We start from the raw sequence: 20,586 nt of genomic DNA, 5'->3' as shown, positions 1-20,586 counted from the left end.
CAATCTATAATGAGATATTAATCCCAGTAAAATTTTAAGACAAGCATACGCATGGTTCCAAAGTTTTAAAGAAGTAAAAGTGATATTTTCTCATAATTCTTCACTTTTCACATTTTTACAGGGATTAAAAATCGACCCATTATTAAAAAAATAAAAAAAAACATGAATTTTTGCCGTCACTCTTTATAATAAATGAAAAGTTTGACAGAAATATTGGTTAATTAAAGAATATGTGCGTTTTTTGATCGCGTTAAATAAAAAATAATTAACTGGTACACATAAATGTACCTCTATCTTAAAGGTGCCTGTAAATGTGTGCGTAGAATACGAGCGACTATAGCAGCGCCTCTGAAGTTGGTCACACATTTAGAGGCGCCTTTATAAAAGCGCCTCTAAAAGTGAGCTCAGAATGTGGGCCTTAGTATCTAATATCTACTTCTATTAGAGTCACGTACTCTTTTAAGAACTGTTTATTAGTATCATATTGGTGTATCCTATATCATTTCAGACTATAAATTTACTTTGATTACATTTATTATTTTAACAAGTATATGCAAAAGCTTTTAGCACACACAAAGTGGTGCACCAACACTCCATTTTCACAAGTCAGTCAGCTGTATTTGATGCGAAACGAGGTTAAGTCACCGGTTCGATGACCTCTCACGCGTATTACCGAGGTGCACTCTGGGAGTGATGGTTACGTTCGCGTCGTCACTGTGCGCACTACTACGTCAACTTTCACGCGGTCGATTGTTAAAATTGTGTTTTTGCTAACCGTCTCGGTTTCACATAATTAGGGTATCTTATATTTCCAGTCATGCGTTTTGCTTACGATTATTCTGTTTGAATTTAACTTGTATAATATGTTATAGCTGCCTTGATATTCATTGTGCCAACATGGTCTCATTGTGTTGTTCCGTCATTTTATTTATCTATTAGCGCTTCTTTATTGAGTCCTGCGACGACTCTTTAAATAGCTTAAAATTGATTCGTGTTTACTTTTGCTTGATCGAGCGTCAGTCGATCCTGGCCAGCGCCTTCCGTGTCGTCATCTTGCGAGGCAAGTGGGATAATTGTAATGCAACGTTTCACCTCCAAATTAACAGTTTTATTAATTTGTAATAAGATTTTCAGTAAAATTTGTACGGTGGGCATGTGGCAGTCGTATGAACCATCAGCTGTTCGAGTACGTTCAAACTTTGTGATTGTCGCATAAGCCAGCCGGACGCTCTACTCAGTGATCGCTTCGACCTTTTTCTAATGATTATTTTATATTTAGTTAAAAATTGTTTCTCAATGCTTCCAGAATCTTTTTTATTAATGTATTTCCGGCGCTAGATGATGCTAGAATATTCTGGAAGCATCGCAGAGTATAAAACAACCGGGATTCGTGGCGTAAATTAGTCGTAATTTCGCAACCACAAGGTGCATCGCTATCAAAATCTAAGCAAACGACTCGAACTATTGTATTGGCAACTCGTTGCTTTTGTTTTTGTGCATCTGAAAATGGAACTAAGTTTCCTTTAAATTTCTTTCTTGTTTCAACTTAAGTTACGTAATTTGTAAGTGACTACAAGAACTAATTGCATTATTTTGACAAGAATAAACTGTCAATTGTGTGTAAAAAAACACGTGCTTTTATTTCTAACAATTGAAATGGGTGATCCAGATTAATTAATTACAAAACACCTATACCATTTAGGCAATTTAGGCGTTTATAGTCGAGATTTAAACATGTAAAAATCAAGCACTTTACTACCGATTTTGGGTGGAAAATCGGTACTTTTTCTATCGCGCGATTTTTTGATGCACGGATTAGGTGGTGTGCTAAATTCATTTTTGTTGTAACAAAAAATATATATTTTGAACTCAAAATTTACTTACAAGGCAAGAAACTTTTATCGGAAGAAACCGACGTCGGGGATGAACCCGCGACTACTACCATGAACGCACCATAAAAGAAAAGTAAAGGTAGTACAAAGAGTTAACCAACCGGAACCGTAAGAGAATATTTACACCGGCTATAATTTAGCCCAAAGTGATTGTCCTAAAAAAATATTTTAGAAAAGGTATCAGACCACAGCCGTAGCTGCCCGACAGGTTACGGTGCGACGCTGTAGGATCTATACTACGCAACAATACAATACGTGATGGCTCGCCATGCCTATCACTACGCAAATTACGGAACGGGAAATTCCTGAGCGCAAGCTATGCGCGCAAAGATACGAAACGCGGGAAAATAAACGGAACGCAAGAAAAAGTAAACTGAACGCAAAAGAAAGTAAACGGAACGCAAGTAAAATAAACGAAACGCAAGAAAAGATAAACGGAACGCAAGAACGGAACGCAAGAAAAGTAAACGGTACGCAAGAAAAGTAAACGGAACGCAAGAAAAAGTAAACGGAACGCAAGAAATGTGAACGGTACGCACGCAATATGAGCTGCCGAAATACGGCGATACAAGAGGTACTTCGCGGTACGCTAACGAGAAAGGAACAAATTCAGAATCTTCCGTACACGCGCGCGGGACGTGCCGCGGCACACGCGAATTGCCGCTTGAAACCCCCCCTTTACCCCGGGGCTCCACGCTACGCGAAGATCGTGAATACTCGCCGCACGCCGTCTTCTCGTGATGGCCGCGACGCGACGTCCCACGACGTGATGAACACGGCACTCCGCCAATCGTAGATTTTTTCCCCGGTGGCTGAACGCACCAGGATGTCCGGTATAGTCCCACGGCGCGGCGGTAACCGTCGTCGCCATCCTCAAACCCGTTCCGACGCTGTGCTCGTGCCGGCACCCCGTGCCAGTCACGTGATCTACGTGTGGTCAGCAGCTCCTCGCCGCAATTCTCCAAAATTTCACGGCTGATACTTGCTAGCCCCTAGCTGGAATCTGTTTGTGAAAATGCAATTAATTTTCCGATATCAATGCGACTCCTGGCCCTCCGTCACGAAACGGGCATTCACGGTACAGCACGTGATAACCGCGTGTACGGCAGCTCGCCGGTCACTCTTCCCCGTCGTCGTCAGTCTTGCCGGGCGGAAAATTAATGGTGGACTCAACTGGCAAAATCACTAAAGCCTTCCCTCGCGGGCGGAAAATCCATGGGAAGTCTTCCCTGTCGGCGGCAGCTTCTGCACCCTCTTCGTCGTCGTCGGTCCCGTCGCACAATGGGGACAAATCGATATTTTTCGTTCAAAAATCGCTACAGACCGTAATTTTTAATCAATCGCGATGTTTTTTTTTTTTAATTAATCGTTGAACTATCGCTCACAAAACTGTCGTTTTCGATTTAAAAAAAAAACCCCAAAAATTTACAAAAAAAAAAAAATAGTATTAATAGTAATGTGGAAATAATAAAAATTAAATTTAAAGTATTATTTTTAAAGTTTCTTTCGCAATAAGTTATATGAATAAAACTTTTTAGTATCGCTGAAAACAAATTTGATATGAAAATTAAGATTTAACAATAAAAATGGGAAAATATAATAAAGAAATATTGCTATATTCCTTAGCGGGACAAACGTAAGATAAAAATAAGATTTTTCATTTAAGTTTTTTCCGCTAGAGGGATATAACAATATTGACTTACTCGCTGATAAGAAACAGTTAAAATAGTATATATAATAATACTGCTTAGTGCAAAATTTGCTTTGAGAAGCGATATTATGTCTCAAATTGAATCTTTTTCATACGATACGATGGATTCTTTTACTATACCTCATAAGGTATTGTGTGATTTTCTATTTAACAATAGTGATGCTACAGAAACAGACTTACTACAGCATTTAATTAATGTTTATAAAATAGATCCTAAATTGCATTCAGCAGTTGAAAACAAATTACATAATGGTTATATTAAAAACTTTAGAGCAAAATTAAAAAATGCCATGTATCAAAGAAAAGCGTTTGATAAAAAATATAAAAAGTGGCTAGAAAGAAATTTTGAAATAAAACTAACTGATTCTGAAAAAAAACGGGGAAGGCCAACAAATAGCGACTTTTTAAATTCCTCAATTTCTACAAAAAAAAGGAAATTAATCGAAATAGTAATGTTACGTCAGGAAGGTTAATTTTGTTTAATTAATTAATTGGAAGGAATTCCTCGGGATGGACTTTGCCGGTAGGGTAAGAAAGTGACGTACCACCGAATTTATGTGTGATTCGAAATTCGAATCTACACGATTTTACGCGCAGATTATTATTCGGATTTCAATTGAGCGCGTAAGTGGTTCTTTTTAGAGAAAGGAAATGAATCCTTATTCTCTGGGATAGAACCGGGCGTGATTGATCGCTTAGACAGGATATTTTAGGGTAATAATAAAATAATTAAGTCACGATTTTAATAACACTAAATTAACAATTTAATTAAAAACAAATGACTCTAATTACAAAATCAAAAGTAATCCATACAAGACAAATAAACAATTTAGAAAATTCATACAGCTCGTTTAAAATATAAAAATAAAGTGAAAGTTTTTACGGAACAAATCAAATAATAAGAAAAAGGTAGTAGGCGAATGAACAGATATAATCTTAACATAGTGGAGTTGAGTATTTACAGTATATACATGAGTGTAAGGGTGTGCGTGTGTGTGTGAACAATTATTAGTCTAGAGTGACCTCCTCGATTTCCACCACCCTCGCCGTGGATCTCGGGAAAACCAGGTCTATTAATCGCATCGGAGCCAGGAAAGGAAATTCCACCCCGGGATAGTAGATGAAAAAATGAGAATCAGGATCAGACTGAGCTGCCTGAATCCTGATCTCCTCTGGCTCGAAGTGGTCAGGGCCGATGGAGAAGGCCCTTTCCGGGACAGGATCTGTCCACGGAGTACAGGCCCTGCGGAGGAGCTCCAGGAGAGGATCTATAACCTCTCTCGGCTCTGGACGCTCCTCGAGGATCTCTATACTCGGGACCGGAGATGGAGGTTGATCGGGGAAGTCTACTCCTGGGAGAGAGATAAAGTCATCTTCGCCCAGCGAGTTGGCTTCCTCAGGTTCGACGGGAAAAGGAGGTGGTGAAAGAGGAGAGGAGCAGGCTCTTGGCTCGTCTCCGGGAAACCGTGGCTCGGAGACGAGGGAAGAATTCGGGGTATAAGAAGGAGTCGTGGGGCGGAATAGTTCCGATCCCGGCTCCGTGGACTGAGATGAAAGATTGTGCTCGTCGGAAGGATTCGTAATAGAGTTGTCTCGGCACTCCTCTTCTTCCGGGAAATAGCCGAATAACGGTTCCGGATCGCCGTGGATAGGAGATGGTGACGAAGGGCCCGGACGAGGAGACCAAGGTCTTTCTTCGTGGCGCGCGGGAGACACGAAAACCTCTTCACTTGGTGCCGCCGCGAGAAGATATTGTATGAAGAAGCGGCGGACTAGCTCCCTCAAATTTTTGATCTGCTTATTTCGCCGCGCCCGACTCTTCTTCAAAGTTTTCTTATTGTGAGATTCCACTAAAATTATTAATTGATTTTAATTAAATCTGAATTGAATTTTTGGAAAGTTTATTAACAATGGAGTGAAGGAGATTCGTCACCGACGAATTCCGAAGGTCTCGATCCGCTCATGAGAAATTCCGCGTAATCTATCTTTGGCGAGAATTGCTTGCCGATTCTTTAGCCGAGAACAGTCGCCAAAGTTCCAGCAATATTTCGCGGCGTTAACCACAAAAAATCGCTAGTTATTCGACAGCATGTCTCAGCCGGTGTTCGGGAGCAAATATTCTCACACATTTTAACAGATCACAGGAACAATCAGAACAGAATCAAAACCGCGGAGCCTCGACTCGGACATTTTTTTCTCTCAGACAACACTTGAAAACAATTAATTAAGATATATATATTTAGTGGAATCGTGTTTTTCGCCAAGATACATATTAAATCGTTGGAACTTACTTTGTAGGAGATCTTCAAACTGCTTCCTCGATAGATTCGGATTAGCTTGCACACTCAAGGCACTCACGTAAGGTTTAAGTAAACTAATGCGGTTGTAGCTGAGATGCAAGAGAGCGTGCTCAGCCTGAGCACAAGATTTTATAAGCTCGGAAAAGGGGAGGACTCTTCCCGAATTTTCATTTTTCTGAGATTCTAATCTCTCATTTGCAGAGCTTTTTCCTCCACTTTTCCTATCTCAAAATTATTGGGCACTCGCACTTCATCCCTTCTCTATTTTAAGTTTTTGCCCTTAGTTTCTAAATTTTGGTGAGGAATTCCCGAAATCCATTGGTTTTAAGGAAGTAATATGCCTACGAAGCACCCCAGCTTCAACGAGTTACCCCTTCCGAGCCTTCCAGAATTTTTCTATCATTTCCATCGAGAGATGGTAGGGTAACTCTTACTTTCCATATGACATATGGTTACCTGGGTTTATTGCCTTTGCCTGCGCCACATACTCCGGTAATTTCGGGTCTCTCGCGCCCTTGGTTTTTCTAAAGCTCAGGATCGGTACGCAATTACAATTTTAAGAAAAAGTTATTTTTCTTTTCCTATGACAGACAGGTTATCAAAGTTGAAATGTTTATGAGCTCTTAAATTTGATTTTTTTTGTGTTATGTCTAGACAAATTCTTTGTCTGACATCCGTTGGCGCCCGTTCGCAATTTGTTGCATGTTTTTTATGCTTTCACGCAACAAATTGTCCCGGAATATGTGGACGTCTGTTGAATTATTTTCTGAAAGGCTCTGAAGTTCCTTTTTATTATATTACAATGGACTACGGTCTACCTTCCCCTTAACTAAAATTTTAATATACGTCGAAAAAAAGAGACGCGGAGTTGGAGACGTAACAGTAAATAACTACAGTGAAAAAGAGATTGAGGAAGCATTTTTACAATCGCTGCGAAATGCTGGTAAAAGAAAATTAACTAATGTAATAAACCAATTATTACGGCAAGACGATACGACAAAAAATAACGAAAATGACCCATGCATTATACCATATACAGCTGATGAAGCTGTAGCTTTGATCGAAGATGCAAAACTTATAAAATATCAATATGAGTGCATTCGAATTAACGCTGCGCAAAGGAATGCAAATATTTATCCTTTATATAAAAATTTAAGTTTTGCGAAAAAAGAATGTTATCCGGAATCAATTATAATAACAGAAAAGGGTGCATCCGTCGATCTCCAATCACTTATTAATCACACAACAAAAAATTAATTAAACAGCCTAATATTTTACTACTACCAATCAGCAATAGAATAATCGGACTAGAATTAATACTGAAATGGAGATGTGACGGGTCATCCGATCAAAGCAAATATAAACAGAAGTTTGAAGATTCTAAGGTAACTGATGAAGCAATTTTTACAATATCAATGGTGCCGCTCTGTTTAAAAGATACGTCTACAAATGAAGACATTTGGAAGAATCCTCAACCTGCTGCTACTAAATACTGCAGGCCTATTAAATTTGAATTCGCTAAAGAGACGAAGGAAAAAACTTTGCTTGAAGTCAAAGAAATGAAAAGTAAAATTAAGAATTTGATTCCAGTTAAAATCGAAACCGAAAATGGCATATATATATGGTGAAACCAAATATGAAATTGACAATGGTTGATGGAAAAGTATGCCAAGCAATTACGGAAACTCCATCCGCTGCAACTTGTTATATATGTGGTTCTCAACCAAGCCAAATTGTTGCACCAAGTAACGGTGCAGGGGTCCGTCCTCCCGGAACACTTGTGTATTCGCGAGGAATGAATAAATGTAGACTTTTTATGTAGCTGTCTTTATTTCCTTCTGTCAATTAGCCCAGGCCTCGGGCAGCGTTACCTCGGTGTAGTGATTATTAGAATGACCCGCGGGCGTTCGGTGGCCGCGAGTTTTTTACGCGACTGTTGCTAAGGCGGAAAAGCAACAGTCCGCGGATTTCGGGCGCATAGGACAGTGACCGCGTTCGGTCATTGCCTATGCGAAAAGTGCAAGGCGTCGATCGGTCAGCGGATTCCGCGATCGGAAGATCCGATCGACGCTGGTTGTTAACCCGGCCTGCGCCTTTGCGGGCGCGGCCTTGCTGTTGCCAGAGTCGGGTTACAACAAAATGAATAAAGTAAACATAATTATAAATAATCCCAGAAATGTTGCAAATTACGAGTTCGGACTATCAACTTTGCATGCATGGATCCGATTTATGGAGTGTCTTCTTCATATTTTTAATCGATTAGACTTTTGTAAAACTGCAGCTATTACTGAAGCACAAAAGGAACAAGTAAAAGCTGCAAAAAAAAGAGTATCTAATGGATTTAAAGAAAAAATGGGATTAATAGTTGACAAACCAAAACATGGACATGGATCATCTAATGACGGTAATACAGCACGTCGCTTTTTCGCCAATTGTCAAACAACATCGACAATAACCGGAATAGATGAAAAGCTAATTGTAAAATTTAGCATTATTTTACAAGCATTAGCTTCTGAAAGGGCAATAGACCCATTTAAGTTTGAAGCATTTGCTTTTGAAACTGCACAATTATATGTCAGTATTTACCCTTGGTATTACATGCCTGTTACAGTACATAAAATACTTTTACATGGGGCTAATGTTATTTGTCACTTTTACATTGTGTTTAATCGTCTAAAAATTTATTATTAAGTCGACTAGAATTCCATCGTCGTTCACGATACGTCCGTGTTTTTCGTTTCATTTCTTATTTAGTCGGTCGCCGCATACCGCTCATTGTTTACCTCGACAGGTGAACTACGTTAACGTTGGATTAGTCCGGTTTTCACCGGTTATCTCGCCACCTGTTTTGTTTTTCATCCTTACTGTTCCGACGATCAAGGGCTTATTTCGGCCGAAACGCGACCTGTTTTCGCGCGAACCGCTTCACTTGTAAGTCCGCTGTTCTCACGTTCTCACCGTCGGACTTCAGTCTCGCTCGGCTGCGATCATTCGATCCTCCGCGATCATTAGATCCTCCGCGATCACTCTTTTAAAGTGGTTCGTTTCTCTTTTCTTCGATTTGTGAAACGAGAAATCGCAATGCAAGGTACGCGATCGCGTAATTCTCCGGCGCGCGTGCAAGATCTCCGACGCCCGCGTTCAAGATTTCCGACGATCGGGCGGGAACCCTTCCGCTCACGAAGATCTCCGACGGGAAAGCCGGGTTCATGAAGATGTCCGTTCGTCTCCAACCTTGCTCTCGCGATTACAGATCTTGACTTTGTAACTTCTGTATTTCTTTTCTTTCTTTTTTTTGGTTTTTTTGTAAATATATTTTCTGTTAAATTTTCTGTGTGACTTCATACAATTATTAAGACGTTCGTTCTCTTTGTGGTTGTCGCCGTTACGCGAAGCAACGCGTCGAGCTCAGTTGCTGAGCTGTCTTCACCAGCAAACAAAAAACGGTGTGCTTTTTTTCTTAATCGCGCACACATTGCAATTGGACAGCTATCGGAAGAAGCTGCAGAAGCTCGAAATAAAGATTTTAAACGTTTTCGCCAGTATAATACTAGGAAATGTTCGCGTTTATTAACAAACAAAGATATTATGCACAAACTTTTAATTTCTTCAGATCCTTATATAACTTCAATTAGAAAATCTTGGATAAAAAAAATAAAAACTATAGATCCCGAGGCTGAAAATTTATTAAAAGAATGTGTATAATATTTTTTGTAAGAAAAAACCTATATTTAACTTTTCCCATTTTTATTGTTAAATTTTCATATTTTTTCATATCAAATTTATTTTCAGCGATACTAAAAAGTTTTATTTATATAACTTATTGCGAAAGAAACTTTAAAAATAATACTTTTAATTTAATTTTTATTATTTCCACATTATTATTAATACTATTTTTTTTTGTAAATTTTTGGGGGTTTTTTTTAAATCGAAAACGACAGTTTTGTGAGCGATAGTTCAACGATTAATTAAAAAAAAAACATCGCAATTGGTTAAAAATTACGGTCTGTAGCGATTTTTGAACGAAAAATATTGATATGTCCCCACTGTGCGTCGGCGGAATTCCATACTCAGACTTGGTCTTTCGGCGACTGCTGCAAGGCTCGCAAACGGGTTCGTTACCAGGCCAACCGCGCCGACGCAATAGCTTATTACGGTGTCGGTATCGCCAAATTTTCGCGAGTCGGTACATGGTGAGGTCGGTAATCCGACACCGAGACCGCGAGATAATGCAGATTACGTTACAGTAGGCGTGGTAAGCAAGCGAGTAAGAGCGTTTGACTTATCTCGCCCACACGTCTTTGCTCGCCTTGCCACTAAAACCACTGACCAAATCTGTGTGTAGAGCAAGTTACACAAGTGGGAACACACTGCTTATTTTAAGCGACTTTTTTCTAGTTTTTAAATATTCATATTTCAACTGTAAACGCCTAAATTGCAAAATGGTGTAAGACATCTATTTGTCTCTACAAACCATACCTATTGTTACGTCAAGAAGATTAATTTTATTTAATTAATTAATTGGAAGGAGTCCTCGGGAATGGAATTTGAGGGTAAGGTAGGAAAGTGACGTACAGTGACCGGCAATAATGGCCTGTCGCACTGCGGCGACGGCGGCTCCCGCGCGTGAAGTGGGGTAGTGTGCGTGAGGCCTCACCGCGGATCGCGTACGTGAGGCAGGGAACGCCGAAAGGAGCGAGAGGACGGGGAAAATTTGGTGGCAGGTGTTTTCATGCTCTATCCCGCTCGCGACCCGTGCGTGTGAGAGAGAAAGCATGAGTGAACGCTAAGAAATTATTATAGGCGCATTTTCGCTCTCTCGCTTGCACGCGTTCGTGTTTATACGGGCGGACAAAAATAGAAGTATATCGCAAGAGTACGCTATTAATTCTAGCGTATACTTTAAGACATTTCGCGACTTTTGACAATCGAAATTAATTACTCATGTTACTTATATTATAAATATATATTTTTACATTACGTATAATTTAATTTTGAGATAATTTTCGTTTTCTGTCTTGAGAAAGACAATATAAAATTGTCTTTCTCAAGACAGAAAACGGCATTTAAAATTGTCTATCTCAAGACAGAAAACAAAAATTATCCCAAAATTAAATTATACGTAATGTAAAAATATATATTTTTAATATAAGTAACATGAGTAATTAATTTCGATTGTCAAAAGTCGCGAAATGTCTTAAAGTATACGCTAGAATTAATAGCGTACTCTTGCGATATACTTCTATTTTTGTCCGCCCGTATAAACACGAACGCGTGCAAGCGAGAGAGCAAAGGTACGCCTATAATAATTTCTTAGCGTTCACTCATGCTTTCTCTCGCATCGCGAGCGGGATAGAGCATGAGAACACCTCCCACCAAATTTTCCCCCGTCCTCTCGCTCCTTTCGGCGTTCCCTGCCTCACGTACCCGATCCGCGGTGAGGCTTCACGCACACTACCCCACCTCACGCGTGGGAGCCGCCGTCGCCGCAGTGCGACAGGCCATTATTGCCGGTCACTGTACCACCGAATTTACGTGAGATTCGAGATTCGAATCCACACAATTTTACGCGCAGATTATTTATTTTAATATCTCGGATTCCGATTAAGCGCGTAAGTGGTTCCTTTTTAGAGAAAGGAAATGAATCCTTATTCTCTGGGATAGAACCAGGCGTGATTGTTCGCTTTAGTGGGATAATTCAGGGTAATAATGAAATAATTAAATCATGATTTCAGTAACGCAAAATTAACAATTTTAATTCTAAATATAATGATTTAAATTACAAAATAAAAGTTGATCGATAAATGACAGAGAGACAATTTAGAAAATTTAATTAGATCGTTTTAAATATAAAAATAACGTTAATGTTTTTACAGTAAAAGTCAAATAATATGAAAATGGTTGTAACCGGATGAATAAGTATAAATTTAACATTTCGGAAGACGAGAGAATATTTACAATATGTATATGTGTGTGTGTGTGTAAATGTTTATATGATTTAATCTAAAGTGATTTTCTCTATCTCCACCACCCTCGCTGTGGATCTTGGAAATACTAGATCTATGAGTCGCATCGGGGCCAGGAAAGGAAATTCCACCCCGGGATAATATATAAAGAAATGAGAATCAGGAGCAGACCGAGCTGCCTGACTTCTGATCTCTTCCGGCTCAAAGTGGTCAGGGCCGATGGAGAAGGCCCTTTCCGGAACAGGATTTGTCCACGGAGTACAGGCCCTGCGTAGGAGCTCCAGGAGAGGATCTATAACCTCTCTCGGTTCCGGATGCTCCTCGAGAACCTCGATACTCGGGACGGGAGATGGAGGTTGATCGGGGAAGTCTACTTCTGGGAGAGAGATGGATTCATCTTCGCCCAGAGAGTCGGCTTCCTCAGGTTCGAACGGAAAAGGAGGCGGTGAGAGAGGAGAGGAACAGGCTCTTGGCTCACCTCCGGGAAACCGTGGTTCGGAGATGAGGGAAGAATTCGGAGTATACGAAGGAGTCGTGGGGCGGAATTGTTCCGATCTCGGCTCCGTGGACTGATTCGAGAGGTTGATATCGCAGGCCGAATTTTCGCATAGGACGCTTAGGATCTCTTCTTGCGGGATATATCCGTACAACGGTTCCGGGTCGCCGTGGATAGGTGACGGTGGCGGAGGGCCCGGACGAGGAGACCACGGTCTCTCTTCGTTGCGCGCAGGAGAAACGAACACCTCTGCGCTTGGCGCCGCCGCGAGCAAGTATTGGATAAAGAAGCGGCGGACCAGCTCCCTCAGATTCTTGATCTGTTTATTCTTTCGCGCCCGGCTCTTCTTGAGGGTTTTCTTATTAAAAGATTCCACTAAAATTTATAATTTATTTTTAATTTGATTCAACAGAATTTTGCAAGGTTTAACAAAGAAAGGAGCGAAGGAGATTCGTCACCGACGATTTCCGAAGCCTTTGACTCGTCCATGAGTGAATCCACGTAATCTATCTTTGGCGAGAATCGCTTGCCGATTCTTTAGCCGTGGACAGTCGCCAAACTTCCAACAGTATTTCGCGGCGTAAACCACTGAAAATTGCTGATTATTCGACAGCGTATCCTGGCCGATATTCGGAAGCAGGCATTCTCACACATTTAACGGATCACAGGAACAACCGAACAGAATTAAAACCTCGGAACCTCGACTCGGACATTTCCTTCTCTCTTTGATTACACTTAGAAAACAATTGGTTTGGATAATACATTTAGTGGAATCGATTTTCGCGGAAATACATATTGAAACGTTGAGACTTACTTTTTAGGCGATCTTCTAACTGCTTCTTCTGTACTTGATAGTTCGTCTTGCACACTCTGACACTCACGTCAATTTCAAATAAACTATATCGACTGTAGCTGAGATGCAAGAGAGCGTGCTCCGCCAAAACACAAGATTTTATAAGCTCGGAAAAGGGGAGGACTCTTCCCGAATTTTCACTTTTCTGAAATTCTAATCTTTCATTTGCGGAGCTTGTTCCTCCACTTTTCCTATCTTAAAATTATTGGGCATTCGCACCTTATCCCTTCTCTATTTCTTAAACTTCTAAGTTTTCGCCCTTAGTTTCTAAATTTTGGTGAGGAGTTCCCGAAATCCATTGGTTTTAAGAAAATAATATGCCTACGAAGCACCCCCGCTTCAACGAGTTACCCCTTCCGAGCCTTCCAGAATTTTACTATCATTTCCATCGAGAGATGGTGGGGAAACTTTTACCTTCCATATGACATATGGTTACCTGACTTTATTGCCTTTGTCTGCACCACATACTCCGGTAATTAAGGGCCTCTCGCACCCTTGGTTTTTCTAAAGCTCAGGATCTATGCGCAATTACAATTTTAAGAAAAAGTTATTTTTTCTTTTCCTGTGACGGACAAGTTATCAAAGTTGAAATATTTATGAGCCCCTTAGGTTTTGATTTTTTGTATTATGACAAAGTATTTGTATTATGACAGTCTAGACAATTTCTTTGTCTGACTTTCGTTGGCGCCCGTTTACAATTTGTTGCATGTTTTTTATGCTTTCACGCAACAAATTGTCCCGGAATATGTTAATGTGTTATGAATTGTCTTCTGAAAGGCTCTGAAATTTTTTTTTTTTTGTGTTACAATGGACTACGGTCTACCTTCCCCTTAACTAAAATTTTAATATATGTCGAAAAAAAGAGACGCGGAGTCGGAGACGTAACACTATCATTAAAATATTTTTTACTTGATTGCGGCTACTTTGTCTAATTACATATTAGTAAATATAGTAAATTGGTATATGATTTTTTATCTCGAATTCTCATTACCTACCCACAGTTTTCAAAAATGACAGTTTGTTTTAGACATCCTGTATACACACATACATTCCTGCAACTCTATAAATACACTTTTCATACACTACATAACAATAATTCAAATAATAAACGAAAATGTTCTATGGTTTTATGTGAAATTTTAACTTTGCATGCTAAGTTAGATCCACCCCATTTTTCCCTTTGCTTGCTAAGCAAAACGAGAAATATTGTTGTGTATTCCATTTAACTTTTTCACGTAAAAAATCAAAATCCCATATCAAAACGTGTAACCATAAACCTAGCTTTGTTCCGAAAGAAGCGAGAGATATAATTCGTTTTGCGTAGAAAATTGAGAACCTATGTGGAATTGTACAATAGAATTTGTTCAGCATACAAAAAAATAGTTACTGCATTATTAATCTCTCCCCATTTTCGCTCATACGTACAATTTACTACTTATTAGTAAATACACATGTTAAAAATATTTTTTTATATTCTACAACTTATATGTTGTAAAATGTACGCGGAATGCGAAAATGATATATAATTCGTAAAACTTCTATGAATTAAACCTTCTAACGGTCAGTTATTAGAATTTTGATAGACAATATGTGACAGTCATTAAAGTTAAGCTTTATTTTCAGCATATTTACTGTCGATAAAATGTTACAATATTTCTAGGAATTTCGGCTGGCAGTTTCATTGGTGGAATATTGTATAAAAAATTTGGTGGTTTAATAACTTTGAGAATATTTTCAGTATTTGCATTGTTTTCTGCATTCATATATTTTGTCTTATACGTTTTATATCTAAAACATAAAATTTCAGGTAAGGAACTAAATAATAAACAAATTTAATATACAATGTATATTAAAATATAAAAATATAAAGGACTTTATTTTTATTGTAGACACACGAAATAATGTTAAATGGAGACAACCTGACGATGCACAAAATCATTGCGTTATTGCAGACACTTAACAAAAATCTTTATAATTTTCTCTGTAAGTAATACGTACAAAAACCTTATGATACATTTCCAGATTATTGTTTATTGATATGAGAAACTATATGTTAAACATGTATTTTATATATTATATTAACAATTACATTTTAAATAAAAATAAACTAATCAAATAGAACATAACCTAAAATATTGTTATAAAGTTATAAAATATTGTTATAAAAAATTGTTATAAAGTTTATTTATAAAAAGTTATTATTAACTTTCGTTAATTATTTTGGTAATGTATATTATTATTTAAGATAATTTGTGTTTTTTAGCGTAAAATAGAAAGTAGAAATATCTTTTTAACAGGCAATGAGTTTTGGTCATGGTCCTTATAAAAGTCTTTTCTTACTTAGTATACAGGGTGTCCCAAAGTCATGTAGACAAACTTTGGAACTAGGTAGATCTTGTTATTTTAAGACGAAAAGTCCTTTATCATTTTTTATTCTGAGTAAAATTAAGCGAGATAAAAATTATTGAAAATTAGGTTTTTTGGGCCAATCTTACTGCTCCTCACACCACGCGGAGACGCTCTATCCGTCGGTAGTCCCCAATCCATGCTTTCTTGATCATCGATAATTTTCTTTGTATTGTTACGCGTCGTCGCCTTTCTTTGATTCCTGGTTTAGACCAGTTTATTTAGGCGGGCCGATCGTAACCGCCTGTCTTGCCCCGCGCGCCTTCATTTTTCTTATCGATGATCGAGAACGCAAGGATTGGGGACTACCGATGGATAGAGCGTCTCCGCGCGGTGTGGGGGGCAGTAAGTTCCGCCCAAAAGACATAATTTTCAATAATTATTATCTCGCTTAATATTACTCGGAATAAAAAATGGTAAAGAACTGTTCTTCTTAAAATAACGAGATCTACCTAGTTCCAAAGTTTGTCTACATGACTTTGGGACACCCTGTATATTTTAAACATCTGTGCTTTTATCTGTTGATGCGTGCTTATACTTCTATTAGCGTACGTGACCAATCTTGCTTGGAAGTGGAAAGAACTGAAAAAAAGCAAACACTTCTCAAAACGCTATTTATCAAGCGGAGCGTTAACCAAAGTTACAGTTGATAACTCACTTGTACGGTAAAAGGTTTATACAATCATTATGATGCACCCTGTATATTGTGACGTGGCGGCTCTCGCTGTCTTGTCGCAGCTCCCCGCAGCCGTTACAGAACGCAGTGCCGCCAGGTGGAGCACAGTTATCGAGAGGCGCAAGGCAGAAAAAAATTCAGGAGGTCCTTTTTGCAGTTAATTATACATTTGATTATCATGAATTTTTTTTGTCATTACCGTATGTCATTGAGCACTGCGGGGGCTTCTCACCGGGGCGAAGGAAGCGAGAGCGTAACACCGGGCGAACGAAGAAGTAAGCAGACGCGCCGATGGACGGACGGTCCAGCAGACAATAGAATCGGAGGGTACCCGAAATGAGAGGTTTCCCATTTAAAAGCACTGCAGACGAAAGCAGTTGGAAAACCATCCTGTACAAACAGGCCCCGTTATCAGAATCCGGTAGCATTAAAATGAGCTTAGAAAAAAATTCGCGATCGGCGTCCGAAACCCGCGCCGATCGGCTAGTTGCCAACAGGGCCCTGCTTCTTCTTCTTCTTCCATAGATGTGGCGCTCACTTCCAGTATGGATATGATTCGGTCATCTGTAGAATTTTGAGATTATGCACCATATTAACTGGCGGCTTGGTCGTCGTGTCACGTAATATGTTGTGTGAGGCGGTATATTTGAATCGAATTAAGTCAGATGTTCAAGTTAAGATATTTAAGAAAAACGGAAAAAAGTTTGATTAGTTTAGGAATAGATTTATTATTCAAGGGGAATATATCCAAAAGATGTTGAGGGAATTTTTCTGTGATAAATTTGATGATATGAGTTGATTTCTCAGTGGTGAGTGGACAATGAAATAAAATATGGTTGATATCTTGCTTTAAATAACTGCAAAGACAAGAGCTTGACATAACAAGATTTTTCCGAGCAAGACTGTAATTTAAATTATAATGGTTGTTACGCAATTTATTGGTAAGTGTAATGTTGTAATTTGACGAAAAATATGGGAGGTGGTTTTCAATAAAGAATGGAGACTAGAGCGCCGATATACACTGTAGCTTTATTTAAGAGCGACTGACAGCTCTGGACCGTTTGCAAGTCCAGGGCAGCGTTTCCGTCGATACATCCTTTGTTACCCGTACAGAGATAATAGGTATCATTTTGCTGGAAGCGCAGCTGAGACATGCACGCGTGTTTTATCACTCTAAGTGATTACGGATGTATCAAGGTTCTAGTCGGAAGATACAGTTTAGTATTACGAAGTGACTAATAGATTAATCTAAAAGGATACTAATTGCTACGGGGAAATATCACATGTAATATAATCTCTAGATAAATTATATTTATAAAACTGTTACGTCTTTAAACTTCACATCTCCTTTTTTCGACACATGTTTGATATGTAAAGATGCGTGGTTTATATTATGTAAAATTGATTCAGGTTTCTTTATTATTAAAATATTATTTTTTTATATGTTTTATTTTTTTATTAACCTTTTACAATTGATCGTACTTCTACGCTATTAAGCTACCAAATAATAATTTTTTATGGACTGAAACAGTTCTTAACACATATGAGTGAAGTGGGAGTTTTTACTCTCCGCTTTGTGCGGTGTTTTGCTGATCTTAATTATTCTCCCTTTTATTTCTATCTTTATCGATCATTTCCTTATGTGCCGTTCTTCTTTCCTTCACATAATCGCATCACTCACTCACATACACTTAAATTTACTTATAATCTAACATGATAAAATAGATAAGGGGAAGTATTCCATATTTATTTGGAATCGAAAGAGAGCCCTTCTAATCTTCCAGAAAAATAATTTTACAATCAGAAACATCCTGTATTGCCAGATGTATATATAAAAAAAAGAGAAACTTGCAACAAATAATAAAGCAAGGGGCTCAACGAAGAACTAGAACAAAAAACTAAATCTTAGAAACTTTTCGAGATATAAAAAATCAATAAACTCTCAGGGCCCGGCAATATTTCAAATAATTATCGAATGTCTGGCAGCAGGATCTGAAATAAAATAACTTTTAAGATCGCAATTGCGGCATGAATCTAAGCTTTAGTAAGACAAAAGAGAGGCGCAAGAGCCTCGCAATTGGAGACACAGACGGAAACAATAAAATTTAGGCAACAAATGTGATCTGCCGATAACAAAAAAAAGGGTCTTTAACCGTTCTTCCAATTTGTTAATAATATTCTGGAAGGTTGGAAGGGCTGAAACCATATGAGCGGGGCCTCTTATAAACATTTGCTCTCAAATTAATAGATATCTTTTGGTCGCAAACAAGTTATCGTTGTCGTGAGTGAGAAGTATCAAAGGAGTTAGAAAAAAGCCTGAGAGAAAAAGGAAAGGAGAATCAAGATCAACAAGTAGTAAGACTCAGCATTCATTCTTATTAAAATTTGTTTGATTCCACTAAAAGAAAATATGTCAATTAGTCTCAAATTAAACTTCGAGAAAAGTGAGAGGGTGCCATGTGTATGTCGGATTTTCGGGATCTCATCGAAGTCCTCTGAGTTTTTTGGTGATTTGCTTTGCGTGGTTGACTTCCTCGTGATAAACGGTTGCGATAAGCCGCCAACACCTAGTAACTATCAGTAGCTTAAAACTCGAGTGAGGCTCCATGCATTCAATTGAACTATGAGAATTTTAAACGAACGGATTGAAGGTTCCGGAAGAAAGAATACGATGAGTTGCCCTTAAACAATTCTTTTTTAAGAAAATTATATTCAAACCAAATAAATTTTTTTAATGGAGTCATTGAATAGAAGAACAATAAAGAAAGGCCGGACGAACCGGAATAAGAAGATAAGGGATTTACGGGAGCTCGTATGCACCTTTTTCGTGCAATTTCTGTTCTCGGCGCCGTCAGGGGAAGTTCCGATTGATACTCCACCAAAGCGAGAGGGGAGGTCATGGTCTTCACAGCCACCCGTTCCTCCGTCTTCTCCTATACTCGGAGAACCCGAGAATCTCTATTTATACGAGACGGCGCGGCCACAAACGCCACCGCCTTTTAATTCGTCAACTGAATCGACGGAGCTGGAGTCGGAGGAATTCCGCCCCATATCTCCGTCCTATACACCTGTTCCTTCTTTTGTTCCTGAACAACATTTCCCGGATCCTATCCCTTCCCCCGCCCCAAGTGTCAAGTTCCTTGGGGAGCAAGAGGAACCAAGAGTGATCATTGATCCTCTCCTTGAGCTCCTGCGGAGGACTTGCACTCCGTGGACGGATCCTGTTCCAGAAAGGGCTTACACTGTAGGCCCTGACCATTTTAATATTGACGAAATCAGGAGGCAGGCGAGCCAGTCACCTCCTGATACCAGATTTTTTATTTATTATTATAGGGTGGAAACCCCGTTCTTGGCTCCGGTGAGTTTGATTGATCTGGCGTTCCCGAGGTCATCGGTGAAACTTACGGAAATAATAGATATTAATTTGGATTAAAACCGATTATGTATAAATATATTAATTTTTATTGTTAGTTTAAATATGAACTGTTATATTTTAATTTATAAAGACTTTTTTTTATTATATATATCATGATTCAATCTAAATCAACTAATTACTATTTTTATATTAAGATTTAACTTTTGTACCAACCTAGTTAATTAAATTGTTTTTAATTTTTATTTTTACTTATAAAATTTTCTCTTTTTATTAACCCCTTGAATCTATTTATGGCGAAAAATTAATAAAATCTTTTGTGACTCAAACCCATCCCTAGCGCGTTATACGCGCGACACTCCGTCGATCGTGTCACGCAAGCATCAGAAAATTAAGCCGAAAACTTTTCAAAATATAAAAAGTCATTAAACTAAGAGGGTTCCGGAATGTTTCGAGTCAATATCAAATGTCTGGTGGTAAGTAAAGGGAGATTTTTAAAAGCTCTTGAGATCGCAGTTGTACCGTGGATCCGAAACATAAGAAAAACAAAGACGCGAAAGTCCTGCAATCGTAAGAATACGATACGCGGTCGGAAACTGTAAAATTCAGGCAACAAACATGATCTGCCGATAACAAAAAGGGTCTCTTAACTATTTTTCCAAATTGTTAATAATATTCTGGAAAGTTGGAAGGGCCGAAGCCATGTGGGCGGAGCTTAGTATAAACATTTTCTTTCAAACCAATAGATTTCGGGAACTCTTCACCAAGATTTAGAAGACTAAGGGCGAAAACTTAGAGATTAAGAAAATCAGAGAAGGGATGAGATGCGAGCGACCAATAATTGTAAAAAAGGAAAAATGGAGGAACACGGCTGGCAAATAAGAATATCAATTTTTGAAAAATGAAAATCCGG

At 38.7% G+C, this 20,586-nt stretch overlaps 1 protein-coding gene across 1 annotated transcript in view; it reads left to right on the top strand.

Moving 5' to 3' along the window:
• The window catches only part of LOC139105754 (major facilitator superfamily domain-containing protein 6-A-like), a 148,585-nt gene extending 133,188 nt beyond the window's left edge, over positions 1–15,397 (top strand). The window contains exons 8-9 of the mRNA XM_070662025.1: positions 14,879–15,025; positions 15,108–15,397. Coding sequence (XP_070518126.1) covers positions 14,879–15,025; positions 15,108–15,178 — 218 coding nt within the window. The 3' untranslated portion in view covers positions 15,179–15,397. The remainder of the gene's footprint in view (positions 1–14,878; positions 15,026–15,107) is intronic.
• Positions 15,398–20,586: the final 5,189 nt, after the last annotated feature.

Source organism: Cardiocondyla obscurior, linkage group LG09 (genome assembly GCF_019399895.1).
Source record: "Cardiocondyla obscurior isolate alpha-2009 linkage group LG09, Cobs3.1, whole genome shotgun sequence".
Taxonomy (NCBI): Eukaryota; Metazoa; Arthropoda; class Insecta; order Hymenoptera; family Formicidae; genus Cardiocondyla; species Cardiocondyla obscurior.
This window is presented reverse-complemented; position numbering and strand designations above follow the sequence as displayed.